The 22,739-nt window shown below is 39.7% G+C and overlaps 3 protein-coding genes across 9 annotated transcripts in view; all 3 read left to right on the top strand.

The window, feature by feature from the left end:
- Nucleotides 1-328: 328 nt before the first annotated feature.
- Nucleotides 329-8,351, top strand: LOC136829847 (monocarboxylate transporter 12-like). Of its 4 annotated transcripts, none has more exons than XM_067088839.1 (7): nt 329-893; nt 2,010-2,490; nt 2,672-2,841; nt 4,405-4,548; nt 4,797-5,415; nt 5,976-6,196; nt 7,290-8,351. In XM_067088839.1, the coding sequence occupies exons 2-7, from the start codon at nt 2,189-2,191 to the stop codon at nt 7,424-7,426; spliced, it is 1,593 nt and encodes a 530-aa protein (XP_066944940.1). In that variant the 5' UTR covers nt 329-893; nt 2,010-2,188; the 3' UTR covers nt 7,427-8,351. The 4 variants fall into 4 exon arrangements, with proteins under 4 accessions (XP_066944940.1, XP_066944937.1, XP_066944936.1 ...); XM_067088836.1 differs by having other exon boundaries at nt 329-899; XM_067088835.1 differs by having other exon boundaries at nt 329-973.
- Nucleotides 8,352-11,786: 3,435 nt separating this feature from the next.
- Nucleotides 11,787-22,739, top strand: part of LOC136829848 (uncharacterized) — a 21,890-nt gene continuing 10,937 nt past the window's right edge. The window contains exons 1-8 of one of the 4 annotated variants that reach the window (XM_067088841.1): nt 11,787-11,919; nt 16,587-16,709; nt 17,191-17,290; nt 17,778-18,053; nt 18,677-18,813; nt 19,712-19,826; nt 20,605-20,828; nt 21,859-22,006. In XM_067088841.1, the coding sequence (XP_066944942.1) occupies nt 16,624-16,709; nt 17,191-17,290; nt 17,778-18,053; nt 18,677-18,813; nt 19,712-19,826; nt 20,605-20,828; nt 21,859-22,006 (1,086 nt within the window). In that variant the 5' untranslated portion in view covers nt 11,787-11,919; nt 16,587-16,623. Of the gene's footprint in view, nt 11,920-13,433; nt 15,684-16,586; nt 16,710-17,190; nt 17,291-17,777; nt 18,054-18,676; nt 18,814-19,711; nt 19,827-20,604; nt 20,829-21,858; nt 22,007-22,739 lie in introns of those variants that run through there. The other 3 variants (XM_067088840.1, XM_067088842.1, XM_067088843.1) reach the window with 3 other exon arrangements.
- On the top strand, nt 13,477-15,683 carry LOC136829846 (stromelysin-3-like). Its single transcript, XM_067088834.1, has one exon. It carries the CDS (start codon nt 13,477-13,479, stop codon nt 15,307-15,309), a length of 1,833 nt encoding a protein of 610 aa, XP_066944935.1. The 3' UTR covers nt 15,310-15,683.

Raw genomic sequence — 22,739 nt, 5'->3', positions numbered from 1 at the left:
TTCCTCTCGACAAGAGGTAAAGTCCGTCTCTCTCTCTCTCTCTCTCTCTCTCTCTCCATAAACCGAGGTGACCTTGAAACCATACCCCAACCTCCTTATTCAGATACAGCCTTAGAAATCTCCAAAAAAACAACCTTATCAGGTATTACATAATCATTTTTCGAGAGAAACAACCTTCACCGGCCACTGTTTTCGTGTTTCTTTTCTCTTATCTCGGCCTAAATGAGTGAAATTAACTTTCAAAGGGAACTTTATTGGTGAGTAAACAAACCTGTTGCAAGGTTTAGTGGCCGAGTGGGTGCGGGCTAGTCTACCTTAAAGCCACGGGTATGATGGCTCTGTCGTGATACGTAATGACGCCGTGTTGACGATTCTCCTCCTTAAATCTCATTTATCGAGTGATTTTGAAGGGAGTAAAGGCCATTTTATCCATCATTTATGAGTAAGAAGCTTGATGCACCCAAAAAGAATCAGGAAATGGCAAAATGAAAGCTGTTAAAAGCGTTTAAAAGGCAAAATGAGCTTTTTTTGTTGCGCCATGTTTACGATTCCCTTCTCAATTCCTCATTTTTCAAGTGAATTTGAAGGGAATAAACGCCATATTGTGCCTCAGTTATGATGATCAAGTTTGATAAACTCAAAAATAACCCGGAAATGATAAACTGAAAACTGTTAAAAGCGTTTTACAGGTTATAAAAAGAACAAAGAAATTTTTTTTGCCGAGGCAATCGGTCCTTGGCGCAACCGGGAACCGGTGGGGGCGAAGTAGCGCTGTGGGATCTGTCATTCTCGGCTTGGTGTTGTTGGTGATGTGAAAATAAATCATTAAAACACCTCCTGCCGCTTCGAAACCGTCGCCCTTCTTTGAGATGTGGTGGGCCTGGTTTACGGAGGTGATTGTAAGTGTTCGTGGCAGGCGGAAATTGTGAATTAATCAAGTGTTTTTGTGAAGTTACGAGTGTAAAGTGCTTATGTAAGTGTTCTGGGTGAAATGCAAAGGTGTGTTGTTGTCTAGGGTTTGTGACATGTCTGTTGATTGGGAGTCGTTGTTTGCACATGTTAATGCAAAAAAAAAAAAAACTATTTATTAATTGATAGGGTTCATCTGAATATTAATAATAATAATAATAATTCAGTAGTTGCCTCTTCGTACACCTACACAAACGCCTCATTAATAGTTTGTCAAATCCCTTACACTGATACACCACTCAGTTTCACAATATCTAGGCATCAAGACCCTTTCTTTTCAATACCTCTCTCATCCTGAATCCAATCCTTTCTGGGTTTATTCTCTCCTCGCTTCCAAATTATGCACTCTTTTCATCAAGCCAATCTCCTCCATTCTTTCCACATGACCAAACCATCCTGAAACACCAGTACACCTTCTTTGATACATTTAATAATGTTGAACACCTGTAATGCTTATTTTCCTCTATCACCCAGTTATTCATTACTCTCACACAATTTTGGAACTTTTCCTTCATCTAGACATACCTTGCACATCCTGGTCAGCCGAATAATGTCACTTTTTTCACCTTACTATAGCAGCTCTAGGTGCTGTTCCATTCTTCAGCAATTTATTGCCCCCCCTCCATCCTGAGCTGTTATTTTGGCAAACACTCTCAAACTTTACTCTGTTCCATTTTACTTGTTGTGTCTTATAACCTCTACATTCAGTAAATCTTCAAAATGCTAAGACCATCAACAAAATACTGAAGTCTTGTCAGATACTATCTCTCCATTGTACCTTTTATAATGAGATCCATTTGTCATTTACTGTCAATTAACCCTTTACTCTTCATTTGCTCTTTAGAACAACTTATTCTCCGTAAAGTATTTTCTCACATTCACTACCCCCTTTTCATTCCTAACCTTCTTTTCTCTCTTACTTTCCTCTTGCCTGCCTTGTTTCCTACCAAGGTTTTACAACATAGGTTGCATGGCTTTGAGAATGTAGTCAGACAGCTTGAAACAGGAACTAATGCCACATACATTTACTGAAATTACAGGAGACAGCGCTGATGAAGACCAGACTCATAAACCCTTACTCACAGAAGAAATCCCCAAGTTTGAAAGTACAAACCTACAAGAGAAAATAAGTTGTCGGGCCTCTTCTGACCAGAGGGAATACAGGGTCACTGATTCAGCCGTCTCTAGTATCACAGGTCATCCGCAGGCCCTTTCACCCATGGAAGATAAAGAAAATTCAGAAGGGGGTTTTGGTTCTTCATTGCCTCAAGAAACTCCTGAGGAAAGTTCCAGTTCTTCGGTGCCCCCAGACATTCCTGAGGAAGGTCTCAACTCTGCAGTGCCTCTGATAATTCCAGAAAAATGCTTCAGTTCTGAGCTGCTGAAATCTTCTGAAGAAGTTTCTACTTATTCAGCACCCCCAGAAAGTACTGGAAAAGGCACTGGGTCTTCAGAGTCTCAGGGAAGTCCTGAAGAAGGTTTAATTGCGTCTTTGGAGCCTCCTTCAGGCAAGGATGCTGGGTAAGACATGAAAAATATTGTTGTTTTGTCTCTGTTCAAGAAACTTTTTTGGTTGATGTCAAAGAATATTGCCAAACTTGACCATTTCATTCGAATGGTTTCTGGTTTATGTAGCCATTTCTCTAAAACTGTTTGAGAGAGAGAGAGATGTTCTCACATCCCAATTCCATCCTTCCCACAGTTATGCCTGGCTAGTCTTATTCCTGGTGTTCATGGTGAACCTGGTTACAGCTGGAAACTTCAAGAGTTTTGGCATCACCTACACCATCATCCTGGACTATTTTCCAGATGCCTCTGGAGCCGAGGCAGGATGGATCCTTGGACTCCTCATGGGTTGCAGGTGCTTGCTCTGTAAGTATAAGTTGAATCAGTAGCACTACAACAGCAAACATGCTGCACTCTTCTTTACCTGACCTCTGTAGCTGTTTTTGCTCGCAGCACTAGGCAGGCTATGACTGTAGACAGTGTAGTGTCATTTTCTAGCATCAGGTTTAATACTATTCAATTTTCTAAGAGTTTTGTCTTGGCTACAACTAAGATGTGGAGTAGTCTGCCCAGTGCAGTTGTAGAGATCAGAAGATTTTGCAACTGCACTGTGCAAACTACTCCACATTTCAGTTGAAGCCAAAACAAAACTGCTAGAAAACAGACCAATATTAAACCTGATGCTAGAAAACGTCACGCTGTTTGCAGCAGCAGCCTGCCTAGTGTTGCGAGCAAAAACAGCTACCCGCAGCTACTTAGGTCAGGTAAAGAAGAGTGAAGGGGATCTTCTGATCTACAAATGTTCAAGCGAGGAGCAAATTCATTCCTGTTCTCTGTTGCTGCTGATGTCCCCTGAATTCAGGTGTTTATGTTTTATTTCCTATTCTCTTATAAATTTATTCATATACCACCTCTTCCTTTAACCTCTCTCTCTCTCTCTCTCTCTCTCTCTCTCTCTCTCTCTCTCTCTCTCTCTCTCTCTGCAGGCTGATTTCTCTTTGAGCCCCCTTGGTTTTTATAATAGTCTGTTGACTCTGTCCATAAGGGTCTTCAGCTGAAGATTTAAAGTAAGTATTACCAACAACTGATCCTCAACAAAGATCTTTCCCTTGTTCACATATTGTTGGTATAGATTAAATTGCCTTATGCTAATATGAACTCTTGATAATACATGAAGTGTTGATGGTATTAGGAGGCTTGTATGGCACTCTGGACTCTTTCCAACCAACGGAAACATGAATTTGTAATGCTATTTTAAAGTTTTCATTCCCTTCAATTTTCTTAACTGTAATATTTCTCTGTGCAATTATTTATTCAATCTTAGCTTGTCATTATTTGCTTATCTCTGTATTTTTTTTCAACTGTACATACAGGCACTACTTCTCTTGTATTCAGTAATGTTATATATCTCTTTCATTCGATTATACCTATTATACCCTTCGTTATATCCATTGACTTGTCTATACGTATATCTTTGCAAAACTTGTGTATGTCCTGCCCTTCAAATCACTTATATCCCTGCAAAGTTTTTCTGTCTGTTCATTTTTGTGTATATTATTCTCTTTCATTCGGTTATACCCATTATATCCCACGTTTCATCCAATAACTTGTCTTTGACTTACCTTTTTGCAAAACTTGTCCTTCCAGTCAGTTGCATACCTGCAAAATCTTTCTCTCTGTCCATTTTTGCATGTATTATATCCCTCTTTATATCTAGCTACACATGTGTTAGCCTTCCAGTCAGTTACATACCTGTTAAATCCTTCCCTCAGTCCAGTCTAGTATATGTTATATCCTTTTTATCCAGCTATACATGTGTTAGCCTTCCAGTCACTTGCATACCTGTCAAATCCTTCCCTCTGTCCACTTCTGTAAGTATTATATCCCTAGTTATATCCAACTATACATGTTTTATTTCTCTCTCTACAGCACCTGTGATGGGAGCTCTGACAGTTATCATAGGCCCACGGAAATGCATAGTTTTTGGGGGCCTCATCTGCGCTGGGAGTTTCCTCTTGGCTGTGCCTGCCTTGTCTATTGAGTACATGGCTTTCACACTTGGAGCCCTGTTTGGTAAGTGTTTCTCTCTCTCTCTCTCTCTCTCTCTCTCTCTCTCTCTCTCTCTCTCTCTCTCTCTCTCTCTCTTTCAAGAACTGTTTTATTCTAGTGCCTGAAAAGAAAGTGATTCATGATTCTCTCTCTCTCTCTCTCTCTCTCTCTCTCTCTCTCTCTCTCTCTCTCTCTCTCTCTCTCTCTCTCTCTCTCTCTCTCTCTCTCTCTCTACATAGATGACACATCTGTAACACCTGCACGAATTACAGGAGCGGGCATGTGCATGGCAGAAACCCCAGGGTACATTGTAGTCACTGACTACTTCGAGAAGAGGAGGTCCTTCGCCAACGGCGTTCGGGCGGCTGGGAACCCGATGGGCGGCGTCATATTCTCTCCTCTGGTCGTGTTGCTGCACCGTCACTTCGCCTTCCAGGGCGCCCTGGTCATGATGGCAGGCGTCATGTTGCAGCTGACTGTTCTGGGCATGCTCATGAGGCCCTTCGAACGACACCAGAGGATCGCGGCCGAGGACTTCTGGAGGAAGAGGGCACGAAGCGACCCTTCTTGGTACCAGAGGAAGCGGAAGGCCCAAGAGAGCATGCAGACGCAGAAGAGTAACAGCAAGAAGAAGAAGAAGAAGCCACTCCAGTTCTCCTTCTTCAGGAACCCCTCTTACCTGGTGTACTTGGCTGTTGTAGTCTGTTCCACGGCGGCACTGCCAAACGCCCTCTTCTTCCTCCCCGTCTACGGCAGGACGATCGGTCTCACCGACATGCAGAACTCCTTCGTGTCCTCCTACTGCTCCATGAGCGACTCTCTCATGCGCCTGGCCTGCGGGTCAATATTCAGCTGCAAGGTCTTCAAGAAGACGCACGGATTCATTGCCAGGTGAGTACTGTTTTGTATGTTCAAGTTCTTCGTTAGGTTCTACACTAAGAGGAAAGATGTCCTAGTCAAGACAGTGGATTAGGATCTACATTAGGAGAAGTGATATCCTATCAAAGACAGTAGGTTAGGTCAAGTAATGTAGTGAAGGAAGTGGGATTGTATATGGGAGTCTTATGATTGATTGATTTATAGCTAATAAAACTGGCATCACCAATAATAGTCTTAGTGGAACTGACATTCCAGAGGCCAAGCTCCTTCTTTTCAAAGGGGAATGAAACACAATAGAAACCTAATCATTTCACCAGATATATGAGGCAGTCATTTTTAATATATATTTGTTCATGTATCCATACTGAATCAATAATTGTTGTTTTATCTGGTACATTTCTTACTATCTAATTCAATCTTGCACAGGCCAGTAATGATGAAGTAATCCTGCCAATCTGTTTACTCAAAGTGACATCACAATTCACTATATTTATGTAACCTGGCAAAAGAGTGAAGAGGAAATTATAAACTCCCCTTCCCCTGCAACCTTTGACCTTAACCATGTTTTCCAGCTTGCTCGTGGGGGCTGCGGGATGTCTGATCGTCCCACTGTGTGGAAGCATGTGGCAACTCCTCGTCTCGGCCACCATGTTTTCGCTCTCCATGGGGTTCTTCTGGACTCTGATCAACGTCCTCTTGGCGGAACAGTTCGGTGGGGACGCCATGCCCTCCACCTGGGGCTTCTTCAGGATGGTCCAGGGGATCTGTAGCTTTGTGTACCCTCCTTTGATAGGTAAGGGACTAAAACTTTCTCATTATTTGTTACTTTAAACGGGAGCAGATGCACGGTAGGGAGATGGGGGTAGGCGTGAGAAATCTTGACCTTTCCTAGAATGCCATGTCTTAACCTAACCAGGCCTTACCTTCCTGACCTAACATAGGGCTCCGTGCCCTGAATTGGCGGGGGGCGGGACTCCTCCAAGTAACACTGAATATTCCTGTCTCCCTACTCTGCATACTACCTTAAATTGGCAGGGGGCAGGACTCCTCCAAGTAACACTGAATATTCCTGTCTCCCTACTCTGCATACTACCCTTGAAAAGAAGTAAGCCTTTTTGACTTTGCCATAGATCTGATCTGCTCGCTCTTGATCTCGTCTGGCTGTTTATATATTTCAAATCAAATTCAGAGTTGGCCCCATGCAGTCGAACGGTGTGGAGAAATGTCATAGAATGACAATCATAATAGGCCGCTGGATAATGTAGCAGCTGGTACCCATTCACAGCTGGGTGGACTGGTAATAGCAAGCTAGATCACCCACTGCTCTACCCCTGAGCCATGCCATCCACTGTATAATAGTCTTTTAGTTCGATTACTTGGGCAAGGCTTGTCAGGAACAGTTTTTCAGAATGTCCACTTGATCAAAGATCAGCTATTCATAAGACTTTTTTATATTAACTAGTAAAGAGTACTTGAAACATGCCTATGAATTTTCACGAATATCTTTCGGAAGGTAGTAGGCTTTGGCCAACGGGTCGTGTCATGAGATTTTTATGGTGGTCAAATCTAGATTGAGGGACATGATAAAGAAACAGCAGGTCACATCATTAGCTTTTCTTTAACACCCTGACTTAGTAAGAATTCATGCAACAGAATGTAGTTTTTCCAGACCTAGTACAGTAGCTTTTGTAACGTAATGTAGTCCATTCAAAATCTGATGTACTTTTCCTAACATGCAGTTTTTTTTCTCATCTGCTGTAGCTTTCACAGTCTTATACAGTTCAACAGGTGTTACATAGGATTTCTTAGGGAGGAAAAATTTTAAGTATAAAACCTAGTAATCAGGTAAAGTGTGAATGGGACAGTGATTATTGTTCTACTTCCAGGATTCGTCATGGACAGCACAGGGGGCATGGCAGCACCGTATGCCCTCATGGGTATGTTAACGTTTGGGGCAGCCGTTATATTTGCCCTACAGCCTTTGATAGCTAGGTTACCTGGATCGAAAGTTAATTTAACCTGATTCACAAAAACGTAACAATATTTTTATGCGTGTGTGTGTGTGTATGGGTGAGGGTTTTATGTGCAGCAGAAATAGCAATGATAGCAGCTAATAACAGCAGTCGTGACTTAACCCTAGAAAGGTGACCTGGGATGTTTTCAACCTGTGCAACATCATGTTTTAGTTCGCTGTACAAACTGTATGTGTAAGTGCAGCCTGGCCAGTCATTAGCTTAGCATTTCCCTAGACAACCCCTTACGGGGGTAGTGATGCCAGGGCACTCATGCAGCTCACAGTAGGCATTACTCAAGGTTCTTGGCAGCGTCCCTTCAGCCCCTAGCTGCAACCACTTTCACTCCTTTTACCATACCTCCATTCATAGGTCCCAGCACTTGGCTCTGGCCTAAATTCTATATTCCTATCCTATCCTATCCCTAGGCAACTTCGTGGGTGGGCATGTCAAGTTCCACCCTCCACAGGTCTATTAGAAACCATCTCTTGCAGTCTTCCGTGATGTGTGAATTTATAATCCATTTTTGTGAACTGGAAAGTGAAAATGACAGATGATTATTGCTTCAGAGATTTTGGGGATCACTGTCTCATATAGCATGAGTGGTTGATATATGGCCATTTCAACAAGTGTGATTATCACACCAAAAAATTTCAGGTCTTGTTTGTCTTCCTCTCCTGAACTTCCTGCGTAACCTGTAGTGGTTGATCTCTTGGCTACAGCAGGCTTCATCCTTCGCCAGTCAGTGTCACTACCGAGCTTAAACTTAATTTTTAGCAGTAATAGATAGAATAGAACTATTTTTCCAAAACGTTTTTCTTTGTGGGGTTGATTCCACCCCTGGTTATCTGATGGTTACCTATTGTTTAGGGTTAAGAGCAAAATGTAATATGTAATAGAGTTACTGAGTAAATCTTTGCTGGTCTTTTGTTGTTATCTCATATTTTTATTATCCTGGATTTTCTTCAGTCAAGTTTAGCTTAAGATATCGATACTGCAGCCTTTCTAACATTCCTCACCTCACAGTACAGGTCCTGTAACTTTCCCAGTCTTAACTTATCACAGACTTCTCTTGACATCCAATTCTCTACCTATCATACAAGCTTCTTTGAACAGTCCCTAGCCTCACCTTGGAAACATCTGATCTCGTTCATTCACTCAGGATTTTCTTCCCTTTTATCAAAACCTCATCCCAACCCCACCAGAGAAGATGGTGGAGTTGGGATGAGGTTTCGATGAAAGGGAAGAAAATCCTGAGTGAATGAACGAGATCAGATGTTTCCAAGGTGAGGCTAGGGACTGTTTAAAGAAGCCTGTATGATAGGTAGGGAACTGGATGCTACGAGAAGTATATGATAAGTTAAGATTGGGAAAGTTACAGGACCTGCATGGTGAGGGATGTTGGAAAGGTTGCAATACCAATATTTTAACACATGAGCATGTTCGTATTCATAAATTTAACCTAAGCTATAGTTGTAATAACCCTTTTAACTGAAACTGACCTACTGATATCTTAGTTCTTGTGACCTAATTTAATTTATGGGTACTACAACTTTTCTAGGTCAACCCAACTTAGGGGTGGTATGACCTTAGTATTTGTAACCTTATGTAACCTTTCTAGCTTGCCCCAACTTAAAGGTGTTATAACCTTCCTAACCCAGTTTATTATATAGGTGCCCAGCATTCCTAAAAGAGCTTACCGTGCGTGCATGTTAATATTCTTGACTCATCGTTACGTACGAGGTTGTAGACTCCTCAACCCAACCTATGATGGTGTTGCAACATCCCTAACCCAACACATCCTGGTGTTATGGCCTTCCTAATTCAACTAACATACAAGAGACCTAATGATGTCCCCTAGGTTAGCGGATGGGTTCTCAGTTTCATGACCAAACCTGCCGTATAGGTTCCTGTTTGCTCCTAAACCTTCCTAACCTTAGGAGTTGCTGTTCGTAATGCACTGTAATGTAATGTAATGCAGGGAGTACAATAAGCTTACCAGAACCTAACACATAGATGCTGTAAGGCTCCTAACCTAACATGTCTCCCGTGGGGGGTAGTGTCGTTAGTGCTCCACATGCAGTAAAGGTTCTTTGCAGTGTCTCTTTCTTAGGTCCCTAGCTGCAACCCCTTTCATTCCTTTTACTGTACTTCCATTCATATTCTTTCTTCCTTCTTACTTTCCTCCACCCTATCCAAACAATTTTTTAATGGTGCAACTGCAAAAGGTTTGTCTCCTGCTACACCTTGCAAACCTTTTCACTGTCAATTTCTGTTTCAGTGCAAAATGACATCATACAGTAGGTCCCAACGCTTGACCTTTGACCTAAATTCTACGTTCTGTTCTATATTCTTTTCTAACCTAACTTAACAGGCAAGCACCAAAGCCTTCGTCACATAACAGAATGTAAGATTATCACAAAAATACCTAATGCAGCAACAGAAAGCAAGATATGTGACGGATATTGATCAATAATTCATCCTCTTTGATAAGACGCATACCTGGACTGTCGGTCAGATCATAACAAAATGTGAGAGGTATGTAATCAGCAGGAATGTAGCTTCGATGAAGATAACGAAAGGTTATCTTTATCTGACGGAAGTTAAGATAACGTTGTACAAGATACAATGTTCGATTGGTTATATCCTAAATATTCCTATTTTTAGGTTTTATTATAGAGACCGCCCACTTGTAATAGAGAATGCCCACTTGATTGTGTCCTAGTGCTATCAATTCATATATATATATATATATATATATATATATATATATATATATATATATATATATATATATATGTGTGTGTAACTTTTATGGAGGACCTCAGCAATACAGAAGGTTCAAAAGGGGAGATGATATGGTTCCCTGTACAGTAGATAGAGGCAGACGCACCTCCGAAACTTGGAAATTAAGAATCTCCTCTTTTGAACCTTCCATATTATTGAAGTCCCTTTGAAAGTAATAACTTCATGCACTGAATTTTTGTCGTTTGGAGCAATATATATATATATATATATATATATATATATATATATATATATATATATATATATATATATATATATGTATATATATATATATATATATATATATATATATATATATATATATATATATATATATATATATATAATTTGTGACAAGTTGCTGTGAAGCCTGGTGGAAAAAATAATTTGTTGAGGGCAATAAAATCTTTTCATGATCGAGGTGAAGATTGGAAAAAATATTTGCGTATGGGAGAGTGACTGGTTTGATGCAAAAGCTGATGGGAGAAAATAGTGTATGATGTTGCATCTGCTCAGCATCCTTGTGAACAGAGTGATATGTGGACATTGGTTGTAGGAGCAAAGTTGTGGAATACGAAAATGTCTCTTGTGTGGAGTGGCCGATTTTTGCACAGTACAGTGCTGATGTGGTATGGTGAAGAGAAGATGCAGAAACTAGTGAAAGAATTTGAAAGTGCTTGTTGGGAGTTGACTGTAGGGAAGTGTAATGTTATGGGCTAAATCTGGTTCTCAACCTTTTTTTGGCCCATGCACCCTTTCATCATATGCCAGAATGTCATCCCCCACCCTTTCCAAAATTGTCTGCCCCAGAAGGTGCATTCCAAACAATATGCAAATAATACTAAAATTTCTTGGTCACAATTCCCCCCCTGATTGAGAACCACTGGGCTAAATGGAGACCAGGAAGATGGAGCAATGACTGATAATATAGACTGGTGGATGAATGGAGGAATTTGATTTGCATTTTTACTTTGGATTGAAGTACGATAAGAGAAAAGGTGTCTCGACAGTGAAACAAGGAAGGCAGCAGGGTGTATGCAAAAGATTCTGAAAGAAATGGAAGTTATTATAATGTACGAAGGGATTGTCGAGCCAACTCTGCAGAATGAAAAAAATAGGAATATAAGTTGAGTAAGAAGGAATGAAGGTTAGAGAAATGTGGAGATACGTAGAAATTATTAAAATAATAGGATCACAGTTGCTTGAGATGCCCTGACCATGTGGAGAGAATGGAGGACAATAGGCTGATGAAAATGAAATCTACGCCCTAAGCTTAGAAGGAAGGGGAGAGGAAGACCAAGAAAACCTATCGAGAATGAGAAACATGTCCTAGTCTTCAACCGGTGTCTTTGATAATGATAAGGAAAACCCCGCCAGGGCCTTCACGTGGTGCACCGTAGGCATTACTTAAGGGTCTTTGCAGTCTTGGCATTTACCGAGATAAAAAAAGAGGATGAAAGGGCAATATTTTCATCTTCAACAAAGCCTCCCACGGTTAACTGATAGAGCTTATCGCGCAGCATGTAGTAGTGTAATTGCCGAACGTCGTGTCTCTGATAAGATAAGTGGGTTCTACATAAATCACCTGCTGTTTCGACTTACAACAGCAGACCACTCGTGTGTAGTGTCTCTCTGTGAGTTCCTGTTTACGAAGATTGTCGCAGCTCTTTGCTGTAGGTTTCAACTGCGTTTTGCAGATCATATCACTGAGGTGAAGGTGAGTTAGTTCATTTCCTCCTGCCAGAAACTTTGCGAATCATTGACTGATTCGTCTGAATTTTCAGAAAACTGGAATTTGAAAGACGTTGTAGAGTACCTTCGTGCTCTGAGAGATCTCGTGTGTGTATATATATATATATATATATATATATATATATATATATATATATATATATATATATATATATATATATATATATATATATATAGATAGATAGATAGATAGATATATATTATACTTATATATTCTCTCTCTCTCTCTCTCTCAAGTTTTGTATCCAGTAGCCAATTGGGTGTCATATGAATAGGTACCAGCATCTGCTGGGGTCAAGCAAGAGGTCGTTGGGGCTTGTACCCTCACCCATAGAGAGAGAGAGAGAGAGAGAGAGAGAGAGAGAGAGAGAGATTTGTATTACCATATTGCTTATGTTTCATATGGTTACCTACCAAACTCGCCTTGACCAAAGATCAGCTGGTAATTACTCATTCCCAAGAAACACTCAAGTGCAAAGCATTTTGCATATCAAAGACAGATAAGATGTTTTTTTATTCTAGAACTTGGAAGAGAAATCTTATGAAGTTTTTGTGAATTATATACAGCGTCTTAATCATCTTCTTCACTTTTGGCATCGTTGATTCAAGTCCAAAGTTGCTATTGGCAATTGGGTGCGGATTCAGTGCTTTTCACATTATCCTCAATGAGAGAGAGAGAGAGAGAGAGAGAGAGAGAGAGAGAGAGAGAGAGAGAGAGAGAGAGAGAGAGAGAGAGAAAGTAGAATGAAGTATGAACTGGCCTGGTATCTATGATATGTTTAATTTAGGTTTTATTTTTAAAAACGGATAGGTAATAGGATTTTCATTTCACGTACCTGATTGTATTTTTATTGTTCTTAAAGAGGGAATTTAATATTCAAGCAACCTTTGTGATTGTTAAAACCCCTATTTCTACCCTTTGACCTACTCTCTTTTAGGGAACAGGCCCTTTAATGTTCATTCACGAGGCAAGAATCAAAGATTATCCGTTGTTCTCTTTTAGTCTTGCCTGGCCTTAAGTAAAAACAATTGATTTAACAGTTTATATTTCGAAAAGACAGAAGCTACATTATGGATTGACTGACTGACAGTCACTTGTTCTTAAAATCATACTTACAGTTTCATTTGGAGGTTTAATAGTGAGTTTAGAATCAAGCTGTTTATTGCTTCAATACATTTCGAAACCGTTGCGAGATTTCCGGTGAACGATTTATCATTTATCGCCTCTCTGCGACCTGTGTAGATATCCCAGTTGCCAGGTTTTGTTATTGTTTGCATTTATTGTCGCGAGTTAAGCTAAGCAACCCGGCACCAGCCTGATAGTCACACTCACTATCATTATGAAATGATAAACAAGACATTTCCATGGCTCTAGTTAATATTCAAGGACAGGCAATACCTTGTCGGTTTACTAAGATTCCCGTCAACCTTCGCCACTACACCACACCTCGAGCTGAGAAGTGTCACAGTATCACCTGTGACATTAACCCTTTCGAAGCTAGAGGCATTACCGTCAGTGACGATGAGACTCTGCACCTTGTTTATGATATTCTTCGTACCAACATTACTCTTGTGCGAGAGTGTCCTTTCGTATGGCGAGGATGCCGTAAGTGGCGATGGCTCCATTTCACCTGAATCTTGCTCAGTGAGAGAATCCAATGGGACAGATTGGAAAAGATGCAGCAGAAAACCAAAGGAAAGTTACTCCGTCACTCCGGCAACGTCTGGAAACTCAGAGAAAGGAACAAAGAAGTCGGAGGACCCAGGAACAAAAGAACAGCCTCCCAATGGAACATCCCTTCCCTACCCGACGGTCAGGTTCTGCGGAGTCGAGAGAGACAACGGCGAGGTCGCAGACAATTCGTCGACCAGACTCAAGAGATACATAAGACAGGGTTCCATATGGCGTAAAACCAACCTGAAGTGGACTCTCAGGACGCCGTCTGTCCGACCTGGACTTCCCTCCGATGTCATCAGGCAGCAGCTGACCGCTGCCATGAACCTCTGGCAGCAGGAATCGATGCTCGTCTTCGAGGAGGTGAGCCCCCACTCCTCCAACATCGACATCTTCGTGGATTTCCTCAAAGGTGATCACGGAGATGACAACAGTTTTGACGGGCGGGGCGGGACTTTGGCACACGCTTATTACCCTGGGCCTGGGATAGGCGGGGACATTCACTTCGACGATGCGGAGAACTTTGTGCCGCACGAAAAGGTCGTGGAATATGTCTCCACCAGCCTCTTGGTTACCGCAGCCCATGAGCTCGGTCACTCGCTGGGGCTTTCGCACTCTGACGTTGACAAAGCTCTCATGTCGCCCATCTACCAGACTTTCCCTGTGAATTTCAACAAGCTGCCCGATGACGACAGACGCGGGATAGTGTCTTTGTACGGAAAGCCTGAAGTACCTGAGTCTACAGAGAGATACACTCTTCCTCCTTGGACTCCTCCTCTTATCAAGACAACAACAACTCCAAAACCAGTTACACCACCAAGCAGGCCTCAACCTGACACACCTCCTCCACCAAGGCCACCGAAGCCTCATGTGCCAACAACTACAACTAGGAGACCTCCCAAACCGACCAGGCCACCAGTAGTCCCCGAAGAGTCATGCAGATCTGGCCAACCAAGGCAAGGAGTCCCTGACATGTGCAACACAGATTTCGATTCTGTGACTGTATTTCGGCAGGAAATTTTCTTCTTCAAAGGTAAGCACTACTGGCGCATCAGCAGAAAGGGACGACTATACGAGCAAGGGGCCCCCCACTTGCTCCACAAATTTTTTGTAGGTTTGCCTCGGGAAATAGATCGCGTAGATGCAGCGTACGAAACGAAGGCGAGCAACCTTGTATTGATATCCGGGACAAGATACTACGAGTTGGACGGCGGCCTCCGTTTGGTCAAGAGCGACATGCTGCTGAGTCTTGGGGTAAATGCCACCAGACTGAACGCTGCAATGACGTGGGGGTACAATGGGAGGGTCTACCTCTTCAGTAACGACTCCTACTGGAGGCTCGGCTACGACTACCAGGCTGAGCTCGACTACCCGAGGGATGCCGGCGTGTGGCGACGCCTTCCTGAGAACTACACTGGTGCGCTGACCTTCAGAGCCAAGACGTACTTCTTTGGCGGGAAGATGTTCTGGACTTTCAATGCGAGTGGGATGCGCCTCGAAGACCCCCTTTCGATTGGTCCGTACTGGTTTGGCTGCCCCAACAGGAGAGTGGAGTCACGGATTCCCTGCCTCACTTCTTCAGCTCATTTCAATCATTGGCCCAGTCAGCTTGGGCCTTACCACACCCTTCTTGTAGCACTGTTTTATCAACTTTTCCAGGAGTGTTTCAAGTTTGCCTGAGTGAATTGTTCTTTAGAATCAAGTGACTGAATATTTTGTAAGGAATAGTCAGGTCTAGGACAAGTGGTGTTTCTTGGAAAGTTGGACCTAGAGGATCAGAGTAGATTCAGCAGAAGAAAATGCATAAACTAACCAAAATTTTAGGTGAAAAGACCCTATACATGTGAGAAGCACCAGTGCAATGTTCTTCCAGTGCAGCTGAACCACAGTTTTTAATACTTGAAGACAAAAACAGAATGTTTGTCTATACATGAAACTAATGGAGTGGTAAAATCTTTTTTTATATATATTTTTAAGTGCCAAAATAGAAATTAGTCAATTTCTTGTAAAACATAACAGACAATGTGGATGTTCATTAAAACTGAAATAGTAAGGTAAGGCTTCCTCCATTTTATTTAAATCTATTTCCCATTGGTTTATCACTTGTTTTAGGTTGGTTTTATCACCACATAGTTTAACTTTTGATTGGTTTGTCATTTTTTTCTTCTGGTTTATTTATTATTATTAGGTTTTGCTTTTTTAAACATATTTTCCTGTGGTTTAAACCCTGATTTTTCTCTAATCACACGTTGTTTTAGCAAGTGCACGTTGGTTTAACTATATTCTGCTTTGTTTTAATTCTCGCTGTGGGGTTATCCCTGATCAAATGGTTAAATACTTCGTGTTTTGATGTAATAAAAAAAATGCTGCTTGAATCTTATTTTTCAGTTGGTTTAATTTTGTTCAGTTGGTTTAATTTGTTTTTCAGTAGGTTTAATTTGTTTTCCAGTTAGTTTAACCTGTTTTCCAGTTGGTTTAACTTGTTTTTCGGTTAGTTGACCAATTTTCTTTTATACTGGTTTAACTTAGATATATCTACCCGTCTGTCATTGGAGAGACAACCTAATTTACATAAACCTAGTGAATAAACCCTAGAGCCAGCATTAGTCAAAAATGGTCTTTCTGTGTCCACAGACTTATTCAAATCTCCTTCCCACAGAATTGTACTGCAGAAGGAGAACGATTCAATTGAAACTTACAGACTCCTGGAGAGAGATTAATTCTCTTTTGGCATTGCACAGCTGTAAAATCTCTGTTCCATCTTCTCTCTTCCTCATCATCATCATCAGAAGAAGTGCAGGCCATACTGTGTACACAGACTTATTCAAATCTCATTCCCCACAGACCTTCTGCAGAACAAGAAAGATTTAACTGAAACTTTTAGACTTTTAGGGAAAGATTAATATTCTTTTGGTATTGCACACGTGTAAAGCCGCTGCTCCATCTTCTCCCCTCAGATCTAGAAGAAGAAGAAGAAGAAGAAGAAGAGAGATTATGGCAAAGATTTCAGTGTTTGTGGCTACTACGGTGATAATGGTCCTGGCTGAACCTCCAAATTCATCCCACCTGACAGAAATTGAGTGAGTTTTACCAAATTGTTGATGACTGTTAATTCATATCTCTCTCTCTCTCTCTCTCTCTCTCTCTCTCTCTCTCTCTCTCTTAATCCAAATTTCCAACATCTGTTTTTCATCGTCTGGCTTTGTTCCCACTTTCAATGTAAGTTTCTGCTCCTTTCAGGTACACAGATTCTCTCTCTCTCTCTCTCTCTCTCTCTCTCTCTCTCAAGGATCACGGATGTGTTATTGGCCAATTGAGAATCGTGAATCAAGCTCAAACATCGTCCGAAAAAACGTGTCAACGTGTTTCTGATACAAGAGAAGTTGGTTAAACAATAAAGCCTTTTTTGTATATATGTAGCCATCTACATATATATATATATATATATATATATATATATATATATATATATATATAATATCAAGTAAACCATTGTACTGGAACTAACATAGTACATTCATTTGATATAACGGAGAATAACATTTTCCCGTCTTCCCCCAGGCTGTGGAACAACTACATCGGTCTAAACAGCAGCTATTCCAGAGAGGAGATATTTTTGAAGCAGGATTCTTCTACCAGAAGAGCGAGGAATTCGCAACAGGTGAGAGTTTATGAGACAGCCAGCAGCTTTGAAAGTACCTATAGGAATTTTGGGAGGGTTTTAGGGGTGGTTTGGTCATGTTGGGAGAATGGAAGTTAAGAGTGATGAATAGAGAGATAGAGAGGATATCTCAGTATCTTGGAAAATACTGTTTTGATTTTATATATATATATATATATATATATATATATATATATATATATATATATATATATATATATATATATATATATATATATATATATATATATATATATATATATATATATATATCAATATCATATATATATGAGACTATCATAATAAGATATAATCAATCTTGAGAGGAAAGAGAATTCTAAAACAACAGAATAAAGCTCAATATCAACATCATACTAGCTGGGGAAAATGTTAGGTGTGGCCTCATCAACTTCCACCAGAGTGAACCAGCTTCGTCCGAGTAGAAAACCCATCCGATATAATAACAGACTGATTTTGACCACCCCAGGCAAAACCCATCAACATCACCACCCTCTACGCCAACAGTCTCGACTACGCGGACAGAGTCCTCACATACCTGGAGAGTGACCCTCTGCAGATGACGATGGAAGAGCTCAAGCCCCACGTCCGGTCTCTCCTCCAGGAGCTGGATTTCCTGAAGGTGGTGGAGGACTTCGTAGCGGACCACTTAGGCGTGAAGACGCCCTGCGAGGCCCACGCGCTCTACAACCTGCTCGACCTCTACAGCGCTCTGGAGGATAGGCGGCAGACCCACCTGCAGAAGGTGAGGAGGAGGCCTAGGCCTTGGTCTGTGGATGAAGCCTAGGCCTAGGCCTGTGAGCCTGAAGTTGGTTGTGTTGTTTGTCGAGTAGTTGTATTGCTATTATTTTTATTGTTGTTGTTATCCAAAGGGAACTGAGGACAAACAAACAGGGTAGTGGAATTGTGTAGGATGGTGGCCAGTTCCTTTGTCCCTGACCTTTGACTCCCAGTTGAGCACCAGCATTAATTTATTATTATTATTATTATTCTAGTACAAGACAATAGGCCATGAACTTGAACAGAAGCCTTCCATGTGGAAAAACCCCCCCAAAAAAACTTGTATGTTGAATGCAAATGAAAGAAATTGGAAGCTGTAGGGATGAATTACAGGTTTAATATTTGTGTTGGTATATGAGAACTGTAAAGGTGAGAAATATGGAGGTGCATAGGAGTCGTACAAGTCTTAATATGGTGAAAGGCGCTGGATCATACCACTATGAGATGGTTTGTTCCTGTGGAAAGACTGGAGGATTATAGGCTCCATGAACTAGAGTATACAATTCAGAGGTGTTTGGAGAAAGGTGGAGTGGAAGGCCTACAAAGATCTAACAGGCATAAATGGCTTAACGAACCTATAATTTCCAGGTTATGGAAAGGTTACTGCTGGAGGCCTCCATGTTCCAAGACATCCCAGGCAGGCAACTGAACCCCCTGTCTTTCCTGGTGAAGGGCTTCGCCATCCACATCAAGAGGTTCCGTGACCGCATGACCAGGATGTACAGGTAAAGGAACTCTGCCAAGATGAATCAAGGATTCTGGAGTCTCTAGACTTGTTCGCATTCTCCCCAGTCCTTGGATTCCCTCTGCCATGATGGATCAAGAATTCTGGAGTTCCTGGACTAGTTCATGCTCTCCTGAGTCCTTGGGTTTTTCCTGCCATGAGGAATCAAGGACCCCAGAGTCCCTGGATTAGTTTGTGTCCCCCACGAATCCTTGGATTTCTGTCCGCCATAGTGGATCAAGGATTTTGGAGTCCCTGGACTAGTTTACGTTCTCCTAAATCCTTGAATTTCTTCTGCCATGATGAATCAAGGATTCTAGAGTTCTTGGACTTTTCCAAATTCTCCCGAGTCCTTGAATTCCTTCCACCATGATGGATGAAGACTCCTGGAGTCTCTGGACTAGTTCGTGTTCTCCCGAGTCCTTGGATTTTCTCCGCCGTGATAAATCGAGGATTCTGGAGTGCTTGAACTTGTTTTGCTTCAGTTTTTTGGGGTCCTTGAATTTTTTTTTTTAGTTTTCCAGTCTTGAAATGTTTTTTTCTTGAGTCCTTGAATTTCTGGTGTTTTTGGTATATATTTAAGTCTTTCTTTTAGCGTCTGGACTCCTTGAAATGATTCATCCTTTGCAGTCCATTGTTTTTTTAGCCTTAAAATTGTCTTCCAATCTTCAGGTTTTATGGATCCTTGAATATTATCTAGTTATCAATCGCCAAATGTCAGTTTTAGTTCTTTAGTTCTTAAAGAATATTTACGCAAACTCCATCTTACAATAATTTAACTGTCAGTCAGTCTTAGCAAACTGTACACCTCACTTTTCCCTGTAACCTGTCAAGAAGACTGACAGTCTTCTGAATGACAAGAACAGTCACTAACAGACTTTTTGGCAGCGGGTTGACAGGTCAGTCTTCGTTGTTGGAACCGCGAACGTCTTTCTCGCTGCCAGCTACCGACCGAGAAGTCTTCCAAAACTGGAGTTCATGATGGCTAACCTTTCCATCGAGACGCCTTTTTTGGTAAGTAATAATAATAATAATAATAATAATAATAATAATAATAATAATAATAATAATAATAATAATAATAATAATAGAGTTTACCCCCAAAATAGTATTTAAGGAATAAGTTAATGATGAACCTCTTTTATATGAAGGTGGATGTACTTTAAGGAATTCAGGAATATCAAAAAGTATTGGAACAAATAGATAATTTTGACAGAAATGTTGTGTTTACCCCCAAAATAGTATTTAAGGAATAAGTTAATGATGCATCCCTTTTATATGAAGGTGGATGTACTTTAAGGAATTCAGGAATATCAAAAAGTATTGGAACAAATAGATAATTTTGACAGAAATGTCTCTATGAGTCCTCTCGATTTTTGTCTGGGGGAAGTATTGATAATTATTCTTTAATATATTGTTAAATAATCATGAAATTCATCATCCTAAATTGAAAGCTGTTATTATCATTATCATTATTATTATTATTATTATTATTATTATTATTATTATTATTATTATTATTATTATTATTATTATTCAGAAGATGAAAACCCTATTTATATGGAACAAGCCCACCACAGGGGCCACTGATTTAAAACTCAAACTCCCAAAGAATATTATGGTGTTCTTTTGAAAGATATTATGGTGTTCTTTTGAAAGAAGTTACAGAGGGTAACAGAAATACAGAAATGAATAAATTATTGAATAATAGATTGAAATTTGAATTGCCTTAGTCCAACAGTGCGAGGAATGAATACTTATACTGAAATAACCGATTTCCTTCACGCCACAGGAAATGATCGACACCAGCTGGTACCAGCTGAGGTTGGCAGACCACCCTGAGTACAAGCTGGCAGCTGTGCAGGAGGGCCAGAGGTGGTCAGCTGTTGTCGAAGAGTCTTCCTATTGGTCAGCTGCAGAATCTCTAACTCTGTCGACTTCTTCTCCATCTGTCAGAGATGTGTGGACTAGAAACAGTAGCCGTTTGAGAGAGGATGCGAAATCTAGTCTGTTTTTGTAAGTATTTTTTTTTTTTATTGATTTTTGGGGAGTATCTGATTCTATGTGATTAAGCACACACATATGCATATATATATATATATATATATATATATATATATATATATATATATATATATATATATATATATATATATATATAAATATATATATGTATATATATGTATATATATATATATATATATATATATATATATATATATATATATATGCATATATATATATATGTATTTTTACTTTATTTCAGTGTATTTGCCAAAAATGAATGCACCCTCCACATTAGCCCACTAGTACAGTTGCCACACACCTCCATTCCAATAACTGTTGTCAGAAGCCTTCAAAGTAAATCAGGTGTGAAATAAAAGTCAAATATTGCTGTCATTACAGTACTAATAACAACAATAACAGCTGGCGTAATGGATTAACGAACTACAGGCCCCAGTGATATATTGTAGAAGAAGAAAATGAGTGTTGATACTTTGTCTTAAATACACGGATTTCGTACTTGTCTGAGCCGAGTATTCTGTGATGAAATTGCGAATGTGTTTGATGCAATGTTGAAACTTTATGCGCCCTTGGAAAGTAGAGAGAGAGAGAGAGAGAGAGAGAGAGAGAGAGAGAGAGAGAGAGAGAGAGAGAGAGAGAGAGAGAAATATGTATTTAAATAGTCATGCATAGTTTTATCGTAGTGTTGTGTCAGTAATGTATATTTTAATTATAAACAATACGTTCATTTGTTTATTTCTGCTCCAGTTAATTCTGTATTGTCAAATAATGTTTATTTTACTTACTGAATGATATATATATATATATATATATATATATATATATATATATATATATATATATATATATATACATATATATTATACATATCTATACATATGAATGTCTTCTCCTGTAATACCACAGTGTAATATGAATATAAGAAGGCCCATAAAAACACTATTTAAACTTTGCAACCATATATTTCGGGCAATTGCTTCATCAGTATATATATACATCTACAATATTTTCGTATTTTCAGATTCAAACGCGTCCCAGATCAATACAGAAACGGGGAATTCGCCCTTTCTGTATTCAAGGAACCAAATAGGAAGTTATACCTTTCCATACCATGCACAAGTGGGTCTCATGGTCGAAAATATCACCCGCATTTCGGGTCAGATTTGAAGGTTGGTACTACAGTTATCTCTCGATTGGTCCTCTGAGGTAATCAGTTCTCTCTCTCTCTCTCTCTCTCTCTCTCTCTCTCTCTCTCTCTCTCTCTCTCTCTCTCTCTCTCTATATATATATATATATATATATATATATATATATATATATATATATATATATATATATATATATATATGTATGTATATAGAACCTTTAAAAAGGCCTATTATTCACTTGTAAATTTATTAGTTTTTAATTTGATTTTTTCCTGTAATATGTTAATTATGTAATTTTATATTTTTGTTCTGTTTTGCAAGTTAATTTTGGTAGAATAATCAGATTATTTGAGCAACATCGCCTTTTATTTTTTTTTACTGCCATAAAACCGTTCACTTTCCATTTTACTAATTCATTTTGTATTTGAATATTTATTTATCAATTTATCATTTTCATCATGTCCAAAAACTAATCTCTTCGTTCTGTATTTCCTGTTTTCTAAAATTAATTGTTTTAAATGAACACGATAATATTCTTTGGAAGCTTCTTGAATTTCAAGTCAGTGGCCCCCTGTGGTGGGCTTCTTGTTCCATATGAATAGGTTTCATCATCTGTAATAATAATAATAATAATAATAATAATAATAATAATAATAATAATAATAATAATAATAATAATAATAATAATAATAATTTACTATCCCTATGAAACTCAGTACTAAAATTGTAAATAGGGATATTTGCCATGCCTTAC

Source organism: Macrobrachium rosenbergii, chromosome 45 (assembly GCF_040412425.1).
Source record: "Macrobrachium rosenbergii isolate ZJJX-2024 chromosome 45, ASM4041242v1, whole genome shotgun sequence".
Classification (NCBI taxonomy): Eukaryota; Metazoa; Arthropoda; class Malacostraca; order Decapoda; family Palaemonidae; genus Macrobrachium; species Macrobrachium rosenbergii.
Note: the sequence above shows the minus strand (reverse complement) of the source record. Positions and strands in the feature narration are given on the sequence as shown.